Consider the following 21,084-nt stretch of genomic DNA (forward strand, 5'->3'; position numbering starts at 1 on the left):
CCCCAACAACTAAAAAACTGAACACATGTGTTTTTTTCTCTTCCATCGCCTGTAGAGCACGTGCCTTTCGTGATATGTGTGACTTTTGGTGAGTTTGAGTGTCACGTTTAATGATTTGTACACGAACAGTTTCACACATGGATGCATTTTGGAGAAACCCTACTGAACAGCTGCTTTCCGCCTTATTAGTTAGTGTTTACAAAATCACGTTTCGAGAAGGCCGGTATTGTGACGCCTATAACATCACATATATTTCATAGTCAGCTGCGACAAATGCATCATTGAATTCCCCACACATCTTAGAATCAAATTACAAATGGTCTTTGTCACCAATACCAACTGTCTAGGTAAAACGAAACAAAAGATAATTGGTATGAAAACGAACGCTGAAAACGAAATGTATACAAAGTAAAAATTCCAATTTTACACTGCGTAGCATTTTCGAACCTTTTCCAACATCCAGCCGGGTAATCATTGCTTACAATGGCTCAATACGCTTAGTATATTCAGGGGAAGAGTATCATAGCAAGAAATAGCAAATTAAGCATAGATACAATGAAATAATTTGGTAATTTATAACAAAGTGTCAAACTTTTAGTTCAGCGTGACGCATGACTGACGCAAAATCACTCAGAACAACAATGGTACTTATCAGCATTTCTGGCTTCTTCCGTCATTTACAATGTAAATGATAAACACATATAACAATACACAGATAGTCAGAATAATTCTGATTACTTACATCTCACATTTATGTACAAAAGATCCCTGAATCAAGGAAAACGTCCACACAAAATCCCGTGTACCCTTGTCAGCAAAGCTGCCATTTGAAAGAAATCGGTCATCGGTAGTGATCTCACATGTCAACATTGTTGCACATATTAGGCAATTTCTTTGAGGTGAAGGTCAGCTGAACATGATTAAACACAATGCCCATACCATCCCGATTGCACTTTTAGTATTGTGATGTATATTTTACGTATCGTTCAGATACTTTTTCATGAAACTGATTTCAGTATCTACATATATCCAACACTATATCATATGTTGATAAAAGGTATGCGTTTTCATTCTTTGAAAGCTTTTGATTGTTTGAATAATATTTACATGGGAAGCCTCTACACAAGTGTTGGAAGATCACACGTAGCCATTACTGCAACATATGCTTTTGTTCCTGTGATGTACAATATTCAATACGCTGGGACAAATATTGCAGTTTCATATGAACAGGTTAATAAATAGCAATTTAATTCCAACTTATAAGTAAAACTGATAATATTAATGAAAACGATTTGTACATTTTATGAAATTTTTATTTAAAGGAATTGTCTTGTTCATTGTATTGGTTTGTGTCGTTTTCACAGAAAAAAAAATTATGACTATTGATTGACTAGGTGCGAGTTTGTCAAGAATGATTTGTTATCGTTTTTTTCAATAATAAAGTCGATTCAAATTTGATTAAAATATATCTGATGGCAGAATATCAAACTCAAACAATATTTATATGAAAATTGTTAAATATATATAAACCAAGTCATTTGGACAAACCTTTCGTCCATATTCTAATACCTCTGTGCTGAAAAAGCAATCTCTTTGTACCTTTCATACTTATGAAGTGAAATAATTTCATAATAATAAGAAGAAAAGTCTGTTTCCTAAATGAATAATCAATGAATATTCAGGTGTTGTGATATTTTCATTTACGCTAAATTGATGCTCGACAGGTGCGTGTGTTGCTCACAATAAGATATGTAGTAAAACTGTGTAATTGTTGATATATTCAGGACACTATTTCAGTGGTAAAACCATTCACTTTATATTTTGGTTAAAAAGTGTTGAATTCTGACACAGAAGCCAAGATCTTTTACACATTGAGTGGAAATTAGGTTAGATATATACTAATCAGCAACCAGAGTTGTCTGTTTCCGACGTCACCAAATGCACAAAACATGCCGTGACTAAAATGTCGCATTATTTTCAGTTATTTCATTACATTTGAAAATGTGGCTGTTACTCCATTAATAATGATGCAAAATTAATCAAAATACATCTACACAAACAGGAGAATATGGGAATCTAAGAACTAAATTATGTATCGGATAGGGACATCCAAATCGCTATTACCTGCTTTTTGATGTGGTACACTGGCATCTTTTCTTACAAATTGTGAAACTACCAAAAGGTATTCTCTCACACTGGGGAACTTTGTACTGGAATAGTTTGGTTTACTGTGAACAAAAAATAACGAAAATATACTGTCAGTATCCACAGCAAATTCTCTCCATGTGATCTGAGTTACACTGTCCTAATGTAAACCATAAGGGTGTTATACCCCCTTATCTTTATACGTGCGTGACCTCTCTGTTGACGTTTGACATAGAAGAAAATCGATTTTTGACATTTATTGCAGGTCATTTTTGATTTCGTGAGTATGGCATTATGCATTAGCACATACATCCATTTCATATGCACTTTCATTTTCATTTACAGATATCAAGCTGTATTTTCTTCGCCCACACTTTCCATAAAGATGCCAAATTAAAAAAATCGTAGCAGATTGCTTTTATTGGTCCACCATAAAAACGGAGAAATTTACTGTTTATCAACACACACAAAAGTTTTGGACAACATTTAGCAGTGTTTATTTCTCAAACCCCTGAGGTAGCCACACTTATATTTATACCAACGGATAGGAAATTAAATAGTCTACATTTCTGTACAATTTTATAGCTGTATTCAGATCCAGGACCACGCGAGCCCAAATCTAGCACAACGTTCACTTTTCAAACCTTACGACAATGTGCGCCTGAAAAAAACTCGGCATCCAGGGGGTTAATGGTCATTTTACATGCCTAGAAAATATAAAACCCTGTAGAGAAATGTAAAACTCGTAAAATTGTTCTTTAAAGTATATTCATTGCTTACAGGACCCAAAAATGAAGTCGCAAGGACCTATAAGCATCTGTCTGATGCAGCAAGAGGTTCTTTTGACCATCCTTGCAAAACAGACACACACAACATCCAACGCCATGCCTACTGACCGGGTTAAAGCTATGGCGGAATTCGAAGTTAGCCCGAACACAGAAGTATGCTCCCAGTATTCACATTATGTCCATTCCTACCAAACATGTTACCTACAACTCTAAGTTTCACTAAATAAATCCTGACATTTGCTTTTCTTTCAAGGAGAAAGTATACTGTACAGATCACGAGGTGAAAACTGAGATTTCATATAATATCCTGGTCTTTTTTCATATTTCCCTAGGATTTCCATACAAAACACCAACATTAACAACTCAAAGAAAAATATTCTTCTTAAAAGACAACAGGATGAATTCACGTGAGGTCCTTGCTCCTTCATCAGGTGAATTGTGAATTGTGAAAAGTCGTCTGACGAAGGGGCAAGGAATGACTCAGAAACACTGTGACAAGGAATAGCCCAGAAATGTTGTGATAAAAAATAAAGAAGCAGTTGTTATTCATAACATTTGCCTTATACTATAATAGAGCTTGCTATTTGGATGGGCTATGATTACAAATGAGGATCTCATTTTCAGGTGAGCGAGTACTGTTTAATGCTACACTTGGGAACAACTCAACAGGAGGTGCAAGAAACAGGCTTTTAACACTGAACCCTTTAGGGAAAATGAACCCAGGCCTTTGGCATGACAGTGAACGCCTTAACTACTACCCCCAGAGGCTCTTGCTTCCATGATATTGCTTGTGAATGGATCTAGGTTATAAATATTGGGTATAAAAACAAACATACACTGTAGATATAATACACTGGCCAATCAAGTAGGTAATAACTTACATATACTTTGCCTTTGCATTGATGCCAAGGTCATGTGTGATGAGGCGAACCACCATCATCAGATCATTGCTGGTGCATCTGAAACAAACAAGCCCATCACATGACCTCACTGGTTTGAATGAATGGCACTGTGTAATTGTTTGATCCTTGTCTGTTTGGTAAATGTTTGATCAGTGTGTGAGCAGAAACATGTATGGCCAGCATCTCCTAAACAATATTTCTCAAATCACCTTGCAACAAGTTTTGTCAGTAACTTGTATTGTTCACCCTCCTTGGCGACACAAGACAAAGAAGTCAGGAGGTCATCTGCCTGAAATGCAAATGACTACAGTCATGCCAAGCTGAGCTTAAACAGGGATAATCAATGGGGCCTTAGCTTCTTCTCTACAAGACGGAGTTTAAATAATGAAATAAAAGATTTTTATTGGTTTAAGTGTGAGATTGTTCCTGGTAATTGGACAGCATCGCCAAAGCGCAACAATGATCAACAGTAGCGTGCGCCTGCACATGGACTCATAAACTGTGATGCGAGATCCTTTTTCGATGTTGTCAGTCTTGTCTTTGTCTTCGTCAAGTAAATATCTTGTGTTATATCTGTGTTGTGTTATGTGGGCCTGAAGACCTTACAGAAGACATGTAAATGATCACCCATTAGACATCTTACAATATTAATTACCTTTGAAGGTCCATGTTTGAATTGGTCTCCAGCAACCCATGCCTGTTGTAACATGATTAACAGGATCCTGATATGATGGGCTGGGTTTGCATATCAACAACAATAACATTACATCACAGCCTCGTAAACCCTGATCAACAGATCAGTCTCATCTCCCTGGGAGATATACATTAACAAGTTGCCTGTGTGGCAAGGTTAACAAATGATAACCATCTCATCCCACCACATACCCATTTTCACCAGATACCCAAATTCATATCATGAGCAAGTCAACACCCCATGTGGTATATGAGCTTCATTGTTGGGTAGGACTAACATCTAAGGAGACAAACTCCCCAATTAGGTCAACCATTCAAACCATGTAATTTATGACCCTGTGCTCTGCACAGAACCAAACACAACACTCCAGCATACTTCCTGTGATGATTGGCGGATGACATAAAGAATATTTCACTCACCTCTTGTAAGGTAAGGACACTTTTCTTCAATGGTGTCACTGTTTTGCTTTTATCAAAACACACCCTGACTGTTTCCGAAACATCACCCTGTACACAAACAACGACTTACATACACAATGTGAACAGAGTAAAAAATGTACATAAACAGCATGGAGTCATCCTCAATGGTGGACACATTTCAACATGTACACAATTCCACTATTACATTGATGAATGCTTGATTCTGATCACACTGACTGGTCAAAATAACTGCAAAATCAGGTCTTCAACTCCATTCAAGAATGGATTGTTTGGTCCAGACTCAAATATTTACAGACCACCACTAAATAGCTAGAATATTGCTGAGTGTGATGTAAACTGAACTCAATGACTCCAACAACAAATCATCAAATTTATGCCGAACAAACCATCATGTAATTAACATTGTAAACCAAAAGTTACTGTGTTCTGTAATTTGATTGTTTGAAAAACAAGTTCCAAATGCATTCCCATGCTTCAAATACTCAATAACACCGGGAAATTGGCCAACACATGCTGGCTATCTCCTATACTGCTACTTTGGTAGCCAAAGACTACAGTCCATCATTCAGTCAGTCAGTCAGTCAGTCATAGTTAACAGTAAGGAGACTTGATATCCTTTTGATATCATTTAAAACCAGAATTGCTCACTAAAAAAATCACTAAAACAATTGCAATGAAACCAAATTCAACACGAAATTCACAGACCAACTCTGATGATTCGTCTCATAATTGTGGACACCCAAATCAAAAACAATCATTATTTTTCGCTGTTTTTCACAAGGGGAACCACTTACTGGTAGAACAGCCAGGTATGTGAGTTGCAAGTGAGAAATTGAAATTTCACTCCACTCACCTGTTGATTACCTGGTTTTGGTTCTGTTACAATTTTAAGATTTTAGATTTTGTTATTAAGCAATTCATCGGAATCAAATGTAATCACAGAGTCTCTACCTAGAATTTCAAAACACAGTATATGAGAGAATCGTTATCCTACCTCCTCCCACCTGTCTATCACTGAACACACTGAAACTGCATCAAACACCAAAACACATACCTGCTCTAGATCTTCTTCCATTGCTTTAAGATTTGTTCCAAATATCTGCAGACAAAATACTTTTGTAAACATGACTGATCCAAATTGTGAAGAAAAAACACAACAGCTATATTAAAGGTTCTCTCTGCAGATTAAATGGTCAGATGTACATAAGTACGAGTATGTCCTCCATCTGAAGATTAAAGAGTCAGGTGGACATAAGCATGTCCTCTCTGCAGAGTAAAGGGTCCAGTGTATATAAGCTTGTTCCCTCTCGTCAGATTGAAGGCCAGGATCCAGTTGTATCATTGCTTCATTAACTAATACCAGCATCGAACTCTAATGATACAATAAATCCTTAATGTATCATTAGTTAATAGCATCATTAGAAATGGTTGTATCAAACACTTATTAGTGCATCATTATCTAAGGACGCCCTAATGTTAATATTTTTAATAGATTCGGGGATTCCCCTAAATATTTCCAACAATTCCCTCAACCAAACCCGTAAGCATTACTCTTGGTTGTCTGCCAAAATGGCACTCTTACAGCTAAACCTCGTAACAAAAACAAATATTTGTACAGCTGTGAAGAAACATCTCAATAATTCTGAAACCCCTGATAAAACTAGAATCTGTTGTATTGGGATGCTTTGGAAAATACACAAACACCTTTCAGTAAGGCATATAAAGACGCCTATTACATCATATATATTTCATATTCAGTTGTAACAAATGGATCGCTGAATTCCTCATGCAATTTCAAATCAAATTCCAAATGTTCTTAGTCACTAATACCAAGTGACTAGGAGGAAGAAAACGCACATATTGGGGGTGAAAATGAATGTTGTGCTCACAACACAGCGCTTTGGTAGATTTTATACCGAGCAGCATTTTCATTTTCTCAGTGTTTAAGACATCAATTCGCCCATTCATAACATGCATGGACTCAATATTTTTCCATGCTTAATACAGAGTGTCATTGAATATTAGAACATTAAAAACAGACACAATACAGACATATCCACACGAAAGTTCTGTGCAGCGTGAAGTCATGTCAGACGCAAAATCGTGGAGACGCATTATCAACATTTCTGGCCTATTCAATGAAAACAGCACAGCCACATAACCATACGCAGATAGTGAGAACATTTTTGATTACTTACACAATACATTTATGGACAAACATTCATTCACAAAATTGTTTGTACCCATATCCATGAGGCCACCATTTGTTGTAAGTGGGTCAACGGTAGTGATGTCACCTGTCACCATTGTTGCACGCATTTGGCAATTTCTTTGAGGTGAAAGTCAGTTGAACAAAAAAACACAATCACCCTGTCGTGCGGATTACACTTTCACTATTTATGCATATTTTGTACACCGTGGAGATAAGTTAGTAGATAAATATCATCCAAGTAAAACTGACAAAACTATTTAAAATGATTTAAGTATCTTGTGACATGTATATGCACATATTTTCATTTGCTAGGTGCACAATTATCACTATGTTTTTTGACTATCATTGAACCAAACACCACAAAAAGTTAGTGTCCTTACCCACAGAAAATTTGCCCCAAGTGATATCAGTTCCAATGACTTACTGTGAGCAAAGCAGAGTGATGCCCCATTATTGTTTTGACATGATAGAAGAAAATCCATTTCAGCATGTATGAGTGAGATCGAGTGTACAATGTTATGCATAAGCACACAAACTAATTCAATATATACTTTTGTTGTTCAGATATCAGAGACAGTACTTTGTTCATGCACACTTTCCAGTGCTTGCTCTAACAAAATTCTGGCGCAACATCCATTTTTCCAAGAAATTAATGATGCACTAATGATACCCCAGAACCTTCATTAAATTAATGACCCGCTCATGACAACACAGCGTCATGAAAACGTTAGTACAACAGAATTCAATGATACCTAACTTAATGAACGTTTAATGGCACATTAGTGCTTCATTAAAGTTGGATACAACCAGGTCCTGGTATACTTCTGATTATCCTCTCTCTGCAGATTAATGGCTAAAGGTTCGTAAGCCTGTCCTCTCTCAGCAGATTAAAGGCCAGATGTACATCTGATTGTCCTCTTTCTGCAGATTAATGGCTAGGTTACACAAGCCTGTCCTCTCTCTGCAGATTAAAGGCCAGATGTACATCTGATTGTCCTCTTTCTGCAGATTAATGGCTAGGTTACACAAGCCTGTCCTCTCTCTGCAGATTAAAGGCCAGATGTACATCTGATTGTCCTCTTTCTGCAGATTAATGGCTAGGTTACACAAGCCTGTCCTCTCTCAGCAGATTAAAGGCCATGGCCTAGATTTTCTCTTTGCGCACTTACGACCATCTTAACACTAAGAGAGCTTCAGATATCTAGGCCCAGGTGTACATAAGCCTCTCCTCTCTCTGCAGATTAAAGATAAGATGTACATAAGGTTGTCCTCTCTCTGCAGATTTAAAGGGACACTGATGCGGAGCAATTTACGTGGACTGGTGGTTTCTTTTGTTATTGTTTTTCTCCCATGAATACCTGCATGATATCCCAGAATTCATGACTGGTTCGTGATATCTGCTGCACCACCCGTATGTACAATTGATAGTTTATGTGTAGACTGATTAAAGCCAGGTGTACATCTGATTGTCCTCTTCATTTTACTTCGTTATTATAAAAACAAATCAAACACCTTGAAGTTTACTCATCTGCCAGTGGTATAAAAATAATGAAGTCAGTGTACATCTTTATATTTTGTCTTATAAACCTTATTAGTTCCTTGTCACATTTGTATGTATTTTGAAAGTTAATAAAAAAAACACACGGTCTGCTGATACTTACAGTGAACTTCTAACATGATTTTAACATTGAATCATATTTCACACACACTCTATTCACGACCTTGTGCATGTTTTCTGTTATACAGATTCTGCTGAATGCTACAAGAAATAAATTAAAACAAAATGCAAATATTAAATTTAAGACAGACGAAAGTTATAGAAACAATGTCAGGCTATTACCTCATTTAGGAATGTATCCATCAATATCCACGTAAAAGAATGATATTTCATTCATCTGCAGCTGCTAAATAATCCTGCTCTATGCCTTGTGTCTTTCAACAGTCTAACATGCGGAAAAGTGACACATCGTTTGAGAATTTTTCACACTGGTGTATACATAAATCTCATTGGTCACCCAGGATAGCACACCTGGCAACTAACTGTATGATGTCCACCATTAATTAGCCAATAATGAGCAACAATCAATCAATCAATAAAGGCATTGGCGGTTAATTCTTTGTAGGAAGGATGTTGTTTTTACACTTGTACTTTATGACAGGGTGTATTCAGTATAGATAAGTAAATCTACACTCATAAACACTGCCTTTTTGAGAAATCCGCTGTGGAAGTAATTATGATTAATCAATCAGTGTGTTATCGGTTAATCCTTTGATCGTTGTTTATTTTGGTAACGCAGCTGATAAACCCTCTTGCATCACTTACATGCACATATTACATCACATGCAATACATTTGCCACTACAGACCTTAATTTATAATGTTGAGTATTTATTCCAGACAGGAGAAATGCCAAACAGGAACCTTTGTCGAGTAATTTTAGTGGTGTTTCCATTAATTATACCCTGTTATAAATTCATTAACTGACCATCAAGTAAATGATGACAAATAACACATGTAGGTTGATACCACAAAAGTTACCGCAAGGAAGATGTAATCTCTGTGTCGCATGCAGCCTGAAAACACTTATGAAAAACTGTTTTGAGGATACCAACAGAGCTTCGTTGTTACATGAGAAATACACATAGGCATTTGCTGTGTACTTGGGTAAATGGGTATAATCAAGTTTTTTTACGTAAGAAAATTTTCATATTTCTCTGCCAATGGCAAAGTCAGGTTGTTAACGAATTCAGATAAATCAACTACGTGTGTGTTTGTATTATCATAGAAAATAAACCTGGGGCGGTATTCTAAAAAAGTCTTAAGTCCTAAAAAAAACTTAAGTCTATAAAAATGACTTAAGTTTTTTTTGAAAAACTTAAGTTTTGTCTTAAATCACTTCTTTATTCTTAGTCATATTCAATAAAAGTTTTAGACTTAAGTCTTGTTGTTTTTTGACTTAGTTCTTAAGCCTGCACCCATGTAGGCTTAAATATAGGATTTCAACTTAAGTCTAACCAAAATGGCAGCCGCACAGCGTGTATATTTACCAAGATCCAACAGATTCAATGATATGAATGACGAGGAACTACTTAGAAGATACAGACTGAATCAACAAGGTATTAGGTTTTTATTGCAACTTATTGGAGCACAAATACAGCCACTGACTGGACGGAATCATGCTATTGATGCAACAACAAAGCTCTTAGTAACTTTGAGGTTTCTGGCAACAGGCAAGTTTCAATTGTGTAATGGGGATGATCACGGGTTGAGTCAACCGAGCGTTTCACGTGCGATATACACGACTGTTGAAGCCTTGTCCGCCCCTGCCATGGTGGCACGGTTTATACATTTTCCCAGTCCCGCAGAGTGTCAACGCAACAAGGTGGAGTTTCACCGGACGGCGAACTTCCCAGGGGTGATCGGCGTCATTGACGGCACGCATATACAAATACAGGCACCAACTGTAAATGAGGATGTTTACGTCAATCGACATCACTACCACAGCATAAACACACAGGTACTTTCTTCACAGATTCATATATTTGTGTTCTCAAAGCTTATTTCCAAATAATCTCACAAAATTTTGAATCGTCGATTGGTTGTAAGAAATTTGTAAACTTGTTGCTGTGGATTTGTATTTGTCAGGTAGTGTTCGATCCCTTCGACCGTATCATTGACATCGTGGCACGCTGGCCTGGGTCCACACACGACTCAAGAATCCTCTCTCAGAGTGGCCTCTTCCGTTTAATGGAGAGCAACAACTTGCCAGCTGGGTGTCACCTTCTCGGTGATAGTGGTTATCCGTCTAAACGTTGGCTGCTTACTCCATTCCTTCGCCCAGAACCCGGCAGTCAGGCACGCTACAACCGGTAAGAACTATCCACAAAATGTTGGAGTAACCTCCCTTGCTAGTTTGTAAAAACTTGCGATCATAATTGGATACACATAATACGGAAAAAAATAACCAAATTAAACCTTGCGTTACATGCAAGTATATATCCAACAGATGATCATATTTATTATCATAATCATTTGAATAATAATAATAATATAAATTCAATGATTTGATAATAATGTGTTTCAATGTAAGAACATTAATTTGGCACTGACACAAAACACTGATCAGATCACATCAAAGTAATTTGTATCTATCTTCAACTTTTTCTAGTTTTTTTTAGTTTTTTTATGATAATGCACATTCTAACAATAATATACCTGAATTTTTTTTCAGTAAAATTGAATTCAAATAACATAAGAAGATTAAGGAACCCAAACTCTTAAATATCTACTTAACATCTATCAATTCATGCTTCTCTTCTGTAAAGCTGTGTGAACTATTTCCTTTCCCAATGTTGCTACAGTGCCACTGAGCATATCTATGGAGCATATTAGGCACTAAATAAATACAATAATATCATTATTAACCCCATTCATGTTTTTTTTGTTTTTTGTTTTTTTTAAACTGGTGTGAACCAAAGTTATTTTGATATATTTTGATATTAAGACAATTATTTTCAGAGCACACAAGATCACAAGGAGTTGTGTTGAGCGTGGAATTGGCCAACTGAAGCGCAGATTTGGAGTCCTTCATGGTGAAATCAGACAATCCCCAGAGAGAACTTGCAAGGTAAAAATGAGAAGCTAAATGAAGGGATACAAATATGTCATTGAGAAATCACTCAATTTAGTAATATCTTGTAAGTGGCTGTAATAAGATGTGCCATGTTCATTGGAGATTTTGTCATTGTGTCATTTCATGTGTTTCAGATCATTATGGCCGGCGCTGTTTTGCATAATATTTGCAAGGAACGTAATATTCCAATTCCACCAGCTGATGGTATACCACAGCAACAACAGCGCAATGCAGCCGCAGCACCAGCAGTCCTGCCTCCACAAGGTTTGATGGGAGTTCGGTACAGGGAGCAGTTTGCAAGGACTCACTTTCCATGTAAGTCTGATGACATACATTACTGATTGACTGAAGCAACTATCAAAATTATTTCCAACATTTATTAGGACTGGTAGAAAGGATTAGTTTCTGAAACCAACCCAATTTTCTACAATACAGTATCAATAAGAACAGAACACATGATGCATCCCGGTATATTCTATCAATATACTAATTGCAGTGTTGAGTTATATTACATATAGCAGTTTATAAATAACCAACATGGTAACATGAGAACAATGAGCACTGTTCACACACTACAGTAAAGTGTATAAATCAATGCTTATTGACAGAGCTATGTAATCATAAGTATAATTGAAACAAGTGTAGAATTGAACAAAGCTTACATACCCCTACTTCCCATGTACTAATTAGACTAACAATTTATGGAAACATTATTTTTCCTGTGGAAACCTGACATAAAATTGAAATAGACTGTCTCATGTTGCACACACTTTGCCAGTAAATAGTCATGTTTCCATGGAAACAGTAAAAAATACCCCAAATTTTGAAAAAAAAACCCAACTTCCAAATAGCAAAAGGCACATCTATTGGTAATGATTGACATGTATGTGAAGTTTGGTGAACCTAACATGTAAACTTTCAGAGATATGCTCAGGTCCAAATTTTGGGATGGAAGGATGGACGGACAGAGTGAACTCTATATACCCCCCTTACTCTGTAGAGCGGGTATAATTTACACCCTAAACATCAGACTATTAAAGTCTGTCATAAGATCATGCAATTACATTACAATTAATAAATAATTCCTTTGATGTGAAATAGTTTAACAGATTACGATTATGGCATCATAAGAAGAATTCATTCAAAGGGTTAATAAATATCATCCATTGAAAAACTCAATATAATTGTTTGCATTGCAATACATTCTAGGATTCATCCAGATGATTCATGTAGGTAAAAGCAAAATTTCCTATGTTAACAGTCAAGGTTGACTTGTTTTCATTTTTCTGTGCAAAATGGCATCAAGTGTAAAGTGGATCAGACTGAGTTCTAGCACTTTAGAATTATGCTAATATTACCCATGTTTAAGCCTCAAGTTATTCGATTTCAAACATATTCCATATGTACATTCTTTAAATAGCAGCATCATAACAAGCCATAAAACTATAATAATTTGAAACGTTTGATATAAAAAAAGGGGCTCAACCTCATCCCATGGTTAATTTAACCACATACATGTATATCATCTTAAACATCAACACCAGTCTTACGAAGATCACAATTCCCCCTGGCCCTGAAAATCATGTACCGGAAATAAGATGCAATTTATTCCAAAACTGAAGTAGATTATCAGTGGGCATCATCTTTCAAGTGTACAGATACCATTTGGTCATATCAGTCGTAGCAATATTGGATAACATTAAAAGTAAAGCCTCCAAATATGCGAAAATGTCAGATGCAAGTCAAGAAATATGCCATAATTTCAGAGTAAGATAATGTCTTGTACCAACAATTCAAGTGAAAGAAAATCCAAGGTGTTGTTTTCCAATATTCTGACTGTTCATTAAGTTTGTATTCATCGGTTGTCATTAGCTCTTAAAATTACACAAGAGATGTCTACCTTTGACATAACAATGATAACATACACAATTTTGTATTTTAGGGATAAGTCACACGCAACAACAATTTCATAACAGCAATACTTGTGCTTGTTAAAGATTGTTCTGTATATTTGGAACTAGTAAAATACATGTGAAAAGCTATTCTTCCAATTTCCTGATTTTTGACTGAAGATAAATTTTCTGTAATTTCAGAACCTCAATTTCCAGTAACAACTTCTCTTTTTCCAAAACTGCTGAGGAAGTAGCTGATGTGGAGACTGATGTGCAGGCTGATGCTGATGTTGATGGTGATGCCAATGATGGCTCTAACTCTCTGAAACATAAACGTATATCATCAATCTTGTATTCATTTTAATACATATGCTTTTCAATTCCAGTTTTCTGTTCTTATTTTATATCTTAAAAGAAGGTTTAACTAATTTCTAATTTTAAATTATGACTTCACACAGTCAGTCATGCATGTAGCCTGGGGAACTCATATAATACTATCAATAACTTATTACCTACTTTTCGAAGGATTGGTCTAGCTGTAGGAGCTGTATGAAGCTTGAATCCATTGACATTGGCCCAATCCCGGTTAGGACAGTGTTATCCCTGCCAATACAGTCCACCACCGCCTCTGTGACAGGGCTTATAGGTGTTGGGGGTGGTCCACCGCCTGAAAATATAGTCAGACTTACTTTGAATTAATTATACTACTATAACATACCACATTGGTGAGATTAAAAATATTACACAATCAACCCATAGTCACCTGCTCATATGAAATATAGATGATCAATTTTATTCATGGCAATGAACAGATTTACCTCACACAAAACTAAAAGTTGGTGTTTTTGTGATTTTATAATTCATAAACAATGGTGTGATATGATACTACTTTAGGTTTTCTCCTGTGCTTTTAAAATACTTACATAACTGAAAGAAAGTCGGATTTATTATGGTGAGTAAAATTGTTATGGTCAGTGGGAAAATTTTGGGTCAGTAGAGACATGGGAACCCCAAGAATTTTTTTAGGCCTTATCCCAGATATATTACTCTTTGTAGGAAATAAAATCTAAACATTACCGGTTGCAGTTGTTGAATTCTTGAATGTGCTGTAAGCACTTTTTCCGGCACTCTTCAGATTCTTCCATTTCTTAATGACCTCCTCTTTGCTTCTTTGTTGGTGACCATTTGCATTGAGGGTGTCTGTGATTTTCTAAGACAAAAATTGGTTCACATTTGGATTAATATTACCTGGATCCTTGGTTTGAAAATAACAAATTTGGTTTTGGCATTCTTCTGTTTCAGGAGAGAACATGACAATTTTCAAATTAATGTAAAAGTAATTTTTCATTATGATTAATGATTTCTCTGATTTAGTATTTGTGTACCATTACTCAGGGACATTATAAGTTGAACCAAACGACTTTTGGTCTGTAGAAAAGAATGTACGGAATATTTCTGTAAATAAACAATCATTACTGACAGCATAATACTTTATATTACAAGGAGGGAATTGGTGCAAATCAACCATTTTTTTAAAAATCAGTTTACACAAAAATTGATAAAATGCATTAAATGGTGCTCGTAAATTTTTATACTAATTGATGATGTTGAAGGTTCGTATATATTTCCTATTGTACAATGTACCATCAATTCATGAGGTAATTATACATAATTACGTGTTATCAAATTTATCCTGATAAGACGTTCTTTAACGTGTTGAATGCACTCACCTGCCACGCCTCATGTCGGTTTGCCGAAGTCACACCCGGTCCGAATCTCCCCTCTGTTACAGTCTTCCTCTCCTTCACTAATTCTGCTAACAGCAGACATTCTTCTTTATGCCAGTTGGGTTTTCTTTTCTTGCTAGCATCGGTCTCGGCCATGATTTCTTGTCGTCTGCGTTCCGATGACAGAAGGGAATCCCCGCTTGACGTCACTTTTTATTTTCTTGCATTAAAGAGTTCCACCGGAAGTTTTCCGTTGCTGGTATTTTCCCACTAGCAACGATGCGCATGCACCGCGGCCAAGAACTTAAGTTTATGATCGACTTAACGTCCGACTCAGCTAAGTTTTTGACTAAGTCACTTTATGAATACGAACTTAAGTTTCTGACTTAGCTAAGTCAATTTTTGAAAACTTAAGACAAAACTTAAGAGAAATCTTAGACTTTTTTAGAATACCGCCCCTGGGGCCGTATTTATCAAACAACATAAGTCATTAAAAACACTTAAGTCTGTTCAACAACTTAGTTTTCTCAGTTTTTCAACTTAAGTTTTGTGTATAAACTTAAGTCATATTTATTACCAGACTTAGACTTAAGATTTGTCATATTTGACTTAACTATTTAAGACTCCCCTTAAGCTTAAATGAATTTGTTTTGACTTACGTCAAACAAAGATGGCTGCCACGTGTAATCCAAGAGTATTTAATGAAAGAACAGACGTTGTGCATACATTAGATGATACTGAGCTGCTCCAAAGGTACAGATTTGACAGAAACAGTGTTGTTTACATCAGTGATCTACTTTAAGTCCCGTAACGCATCGGAGTTGTGCAGTTCTCGTCACTTTACGTTAATCTTGCCACTGACAAATTTCAAATGTGCAATGGTAATGACCATGGACTCAGCCAACCCGCTATTTCAAGAGTCGTCGAACAAACGCTTAATTCACTCACAAACAAGCGTATGGTCAGAAGATTTGTCACCTTTCCCACGCAAGCCCAAGACATAAGACGACACCAGGGTCGATTCTATCAGACAGTAAAACTTCCCCGGTGTAGTTGGTGTAGTTGATGGCATGCACGTTCAAATTCAGGCCCCATCAGTTAATGAGAATGAATTCATTAACAGGCACCACTATCACAGTATTAATACACAGGCAGTGATTGACAGCGATGACCGGATCATCGACATCGTAGCACGTTGGCCTGGATCAACACATGACTCCCGCATCTTGACAACAAGCGGGTTATGTCGGCTGTTTGAGGGGAACCATGTTCCTGTAAGATGTCATCTACTTGGCGACAGCTGTTACCCATGTCGGAGGTGTATTCTAACACCATTTTTACATCCTCTTCCTGGACCACAGGCAAACTACAACAGGTATTTTGGTCATTTCTTTGAGTCAGTTTCGAGTGCTAACCAATATAGAGTGATTTCCCTTGGTTATATAAAATTCAACATTCAACATAAAAACGAAACGGAAGAGTTACATATCTGCTAAGTGCATTTTTCGGATAATATGTCGTACATTGTGTACTTCCTCAGTCGTAAATGCATCCCAGGTGACTTATCAATGAAATCATACGTTTCGTCAAACACGTGTGTCATGATATAACCCTTTTGACATAATACCACCCATAAACATTATAAGATCATTTGATGATTCCAGCTATATTTATTGCTAATTTTCAGATCTCATAAAAAGACCAGAAATTGCATGGAAAGACGTATTGGACACCTGAAGCGACGGTTTCATGTACTACATGGAGAAATCAGACTCTCCCTACAGAAGGCTTGCAAGGTATAGCATTACAAAAATGTTCTTCCCAGGACTCTATTGAGGTAACAAAAATCATAATTTGAATGAAATTTAAATACACCTATAATTTCCCCAATAATACCCTAAGGTGTTCATATGCATCGGATAAAAGCTAAAACAATTATTAAGACAAACAATAACATTTATTTAATGAAGACAGTAACAATTATCAAACATGAATGTAAAAATGTCTATACTTTCTACAGTCAACAGTAACATAAAGAAAATGGACAAGTTAGAAATATGTGATCAATAGGACCTCACTCAATACAGACAAATAAGTATCGTTATCTAAAGTTGAACTGTAATAAAGATTACATATCTCAGTAATCCTATTTAAGAAGAATCAACTTAGAAGTTTAGACAAGCAAATATGACTGTAACTGCACTATGACCCACTGTATATGCACTTTAGAGAGGAACATTGTACCTGAAATGCTTTAAGAACTTAAATCTGTCTGTCTGTCTGTCTGTCTGTTTGTCTGTCTGTCTGTCTATCTGAATGGTGGCATTTGCTGTACAGCTTCTAAATTAAAGTAAAAGATTGCCACAGGATGAAATATTATAAGTGTGAGATTAGTAAGGGTTGGGATTTTACCAACACTTTATTATGTGTGAAGTGCACCCTTTTAAAGATAATGATGCCAAAAAAATTACTTTTGAACAAATAATTTTTATAGATGAAGGCCACAATGATTGATGAATACCAGGGGTTGGGTATTCAAATACAATAAGTTCCATGCATGATTTTCTCACAAACATTCAAACTTTTAAAATTACACATTTCTTGGTCAAATGCATGTAACAATAAGTCATCTACATCCTACATTTAAATTAAATTGACAGAAGTATCTTGACCATTTGTTGTGTCCTCAGTATATACTATATTTTTCCAATATTCACCTAGGTAATAATTGCCTGTGCTGTGCTGCACAACATCAGCAAGGACAGGAATGTCCCAATGCCAGCTCCATGTGGAGGCATCAATCAACCTGGACAGCTTAGGGCACAGATGCAAGGTCTTGCACCTATTGCTCCTACAACCACAGGTGCCAGATACAGAGAACAGTTTGCGACCAGCTTCTTCTAACGTACGTATTTCTAAAGTTATGGTTCCATGGTTCTGAGAAATGCGTTGATTATTAATATATTATTTTCATTTTCCAAAGTGCAAGACATCTAATACCAGTTATTGCAGGGTTTATTCAGACCACCCTATACTGTCAATACTGCACATTCTACTCTTCCAGTTTCTTCATTCTTTTTGTAAGATACTCTCTTTTCAATTTCAAACATTCAATCTCTAATTCTAGCTTTTCTTTCTGTAATGACTCCACAGAAGGCTGATGCTGGCACTGGCAGGCTGTTGTCATCTCCAGCAGTCGGTATGCAATCAGCGTGTCCTGGACGTCGTCACTGACCATGATTGGGCTGTAAGAGATGAATCAGCATATATAAAATATATAACCGAATGAAACATATTTTATTTCCGCATCCTGAGCCTTGTGTTTTATGTTCATTCAGATTCATGGCAGATCGAGAAAGAATGTATTTCAATCATAAAATCTAATTTCACCCAAACTTTAGAACATTATATAATATATACAGGGCAATATTATTAATATTACTGTGTTGTTTGGTTGATAAAAGTGGAGGCCTGAGTAGGTTCAGTATTTACAGATAGCTGAGCCTACACTAATCCGGGTCTAATTGGCACCTGTAATTAGTATACTGACAGACCTCACACGTTACATCTACTCAGGGACAATCTACAACACCGTAGTCTCCCTGATCTAATGTGTGAGTCAGTATTTCATAAGTAAATGTGAGGTCATTCTGAAAAAAAAATATTGCAGTGTTTTAGTGCTGTATAAAATCAGATTGACATTAGAATGGATATCACATGTACTTTTCCCTTGATGTGATGGAATCAAGCAGTTGATGGGCAGAGGAATCACAAGATTCCTGTCAGGCTCACATTTTCCCTTCCAATAGCCTCAACAACTGCACTGGTCACCGGACTAACTGGCGTGGGAGGTGGTCCACCTCCTGTAAATGCAAAAAAGAACTTTATAGATTAATTGCTTAAATATGATGATACCATTTGGAAATATACCACAAACATATCTACATCCCTTTAGGTGTTTGTAGTAACTTGTAACATATGTCATATTTTGTATCACACTTTCTTACCTAAGTACAGATTCTAGAACATGTGATGGGATTCAACCCATGCCCTCATAGTCAGGCACCTAATCACTTGTTACACTTGACCACTTTTTATATGTCACTGGGTAATCATAGGTCTTTGTGAGTTGAAAATATTCAGTGTACACTGACTATGCAGAAGTGGAAATATTGTGTGCATGACACTTTTTCCTACTTTGACATGTGTCACATCATTTATGTAGCCTTTATTCATAATTACAAATAATATTGTACACGCAATCATGCTTACCTGTAGCAATGGTTTGCTGCCTGAACTTGGAATACCTAAGTCTTCTTCGATGAGCTTTTCAAGTTCTTCCATTTTTTTTCAACCTCTTCCCTGGTCCTTTTATGAGTCAGGCTTGAGTTGAGGGTGTCTGTAATCATCTAAAATGTAAACAGAAAACATCAAATGGGGAAAAATTTCATCAAATTACATTAAACATATTTAATTTAATCATGGTACAAAAATGTGGCCTTTTATGTGTGAACTAGTTACCAAGTGCTTTTGTGTTCTTATTTAGACACTAACATAACAAGAAATGAAATGTGTAATGCAGTATGCATTTTCAAAATATATAATTCTTTTCTAACAAATCAAATGCCATCATTTTAGTGTGGGAATAATATGACGTACATACATTTCTTTGCAAATGGCACCAAAAGTCTTCGGGAAACAGTACCCAACAGAACCACAATTGACTACAACATGTGCATCAAAATGTCTGATTTTATCAGTCAGGTAATGTGAAGCAAATCCATCAATGGCATCAAAATGACACTCGATATAGCGGAACTTCGAACACGTACCTGCCACGCCTCCTGTCGTTTCACGGAGGTGATGCCCAGCCCAAACTTGCCCTCTAACACCACTCTGTTGGCCGCAACTAGCTCCGCTAGCAAAAGTGACTCTTCGTATCGTCCGTCATGTTATCTTATCCAATGCTGTTCGCTGATGTCGTCTGCTCTATCCGGGAATTTCCCTCGTTGCCGTTTTTCTGTCTCTCAGTAAAAAGAGTTCCACTGGTTTGCTATAAATAACCAGGATATCCCCAAGTGATCATGTGATCGTGTTCGGTGAAATCGACTTAGTTTGTGTCGTCGGACTTAGCTAAGTTTCAGACTTAGCCGTTTGTGAATACAGTCTTAAGTTTTTGACTTGGCTAAGTCAGTTTTAGGAAACTTAAGTTTTTTTCTTAAGTCAAAACTTAGTTGTTTGATAAATACGGCCCCAGGGTCATACCTATCAAAATTTATGTATGATGTTTGCTATGACTGTTGGGCCAACCCTCAAAACTATCTAAATATAAAGCTTTGCAATCATTTGGACTTATATGAAACAAATGGCTTGCTATGTGTATGTAGACATCATACTTTCACAAGACATGATAAATATCGAGGTAAAAAACATAGGATCAAACTGGATCCATAAGCTATAAGCTACACCATCACTATACCATCCAGGCATCAGAAAAAAAATTACACTGCTGGGATATATTGTTACAATCAGACATGGAATACCATGGATATTCTTAAATAATGGCATATGATGGGCATCCAGCCTCCTGACTGTTTATGGTGAAGAAATTCTGCTAATGTGGACCGGAGCCCAGTCCCTCTGTCCGTCAC

At 36.4% G+C, this 21,084-nt stretch overlaps 3 protein-coding genes and 2 pseudogenes across 6 annotated transcripts in view; 2 read left to right on the forward strand and 3 right to left on the reverse strand.

The window, feature by feature from the left end:
* LOC137268856 (DNA ligase 3-like) overlaps positions 1-21,084 on the reverse strand; it is a 37,209-nt gene that overhangs the window by 7,413 nt on the left and 8,712 nt on the right. For all 3 annotated transcript variants that reach the window (XM_067803430.1, XM_067803431.1, XM_067803432.1), the window contains exons 5-8: positions 6,024-6,068; positions 4,949-5,035; positions 4,045-4,124; positions 3,815-3,892 (exon numbers count right to left, since the gene is read on the reverse strand). In XM_067803430.1, the coding sequence (XP_067659531.1) occupies positions 3,815-3,892; positions 4,045-4,124; positions 4,949-5,035; positions 6,024-6,068 (290 nt within the window). The remainder of the gene's footprint in view (positions 1-3,814; positions 3,893-4,044; positions 4,125-4,948; positions 5,036-6,023; positions 6,069-21,084) is intronic.
* Positions 10,110-14,081, forward strand: LOC137268177 (putative nuclease HARBI1). 2 transcript variants are annotated; one of them, XM_067802710.1, is made up of 5 exons: positions 10,110-10,698; positions 10,827-11,050; positions 11,700-11,808; positions 11,949-12,129; positions 13,908-14,081. In XM_067802710.1, coding segments are annotated over exons 1-5 (1,014 nt in total). In that variant the 5' UTR covers positions 10,110-10,200; the 3' UTR covers positions 13,910-14,081. The 2 variants fall into 2 exon arrangements, with proteins under 2 accessions (XP_067658811.1, XP_067658810.1); XM_067802709.1 differs by lacking the exon at positions 13,908-14,081 and having other exon boundaries at positions 11,949-12,163.
* On the reverse strand, positions 13,291-15,668 carry LOC137268178 (nuclear apoptosis-inducing factor 1-like). Its single transcript, XM_067802711.1, has 4 exons — positions 15,437-15,668; positions 14,784-14,916; positions 14,223-14,373; positions 13,291-14,028 (listed from the first exon to the last, which is right to left on the reverse strand). Exons 1-4 carry the CDS (start codon positions 15,587-15,589, stop codon positions 13,854-13,856), a joined length of 612 nt encoding a protein of 203 aa, XP_067658812.1. The 5' UTR covers positions 15,590-15,668; the 3' UTR covers positions 13,291-13,853.
* On the forward strand, positions 16,104-18,337 carry LOC137268861 (putative nuclease HARBI1; annotated as a pseudogene).
* LOC137268717 (uncharacterized) lies at positions 18,419-20,385 on the reverse strand (annotated as a pseudogene).

Source organism: Haliotis asinina, chromosome 16 (assembly GCF_037392515.1).
Source record: "Haliotis asinina isolate JCU_RB_2024 chromosome 16, JCU_Hal_asi_v2, whole genome shotgun sequence".
Lineage (NCBI taxonomy): Eukaryota > Metazoa > Mollusca > Gastropoda > Lepetellida > Haliotidae > Haliotis > Haliotis asinina.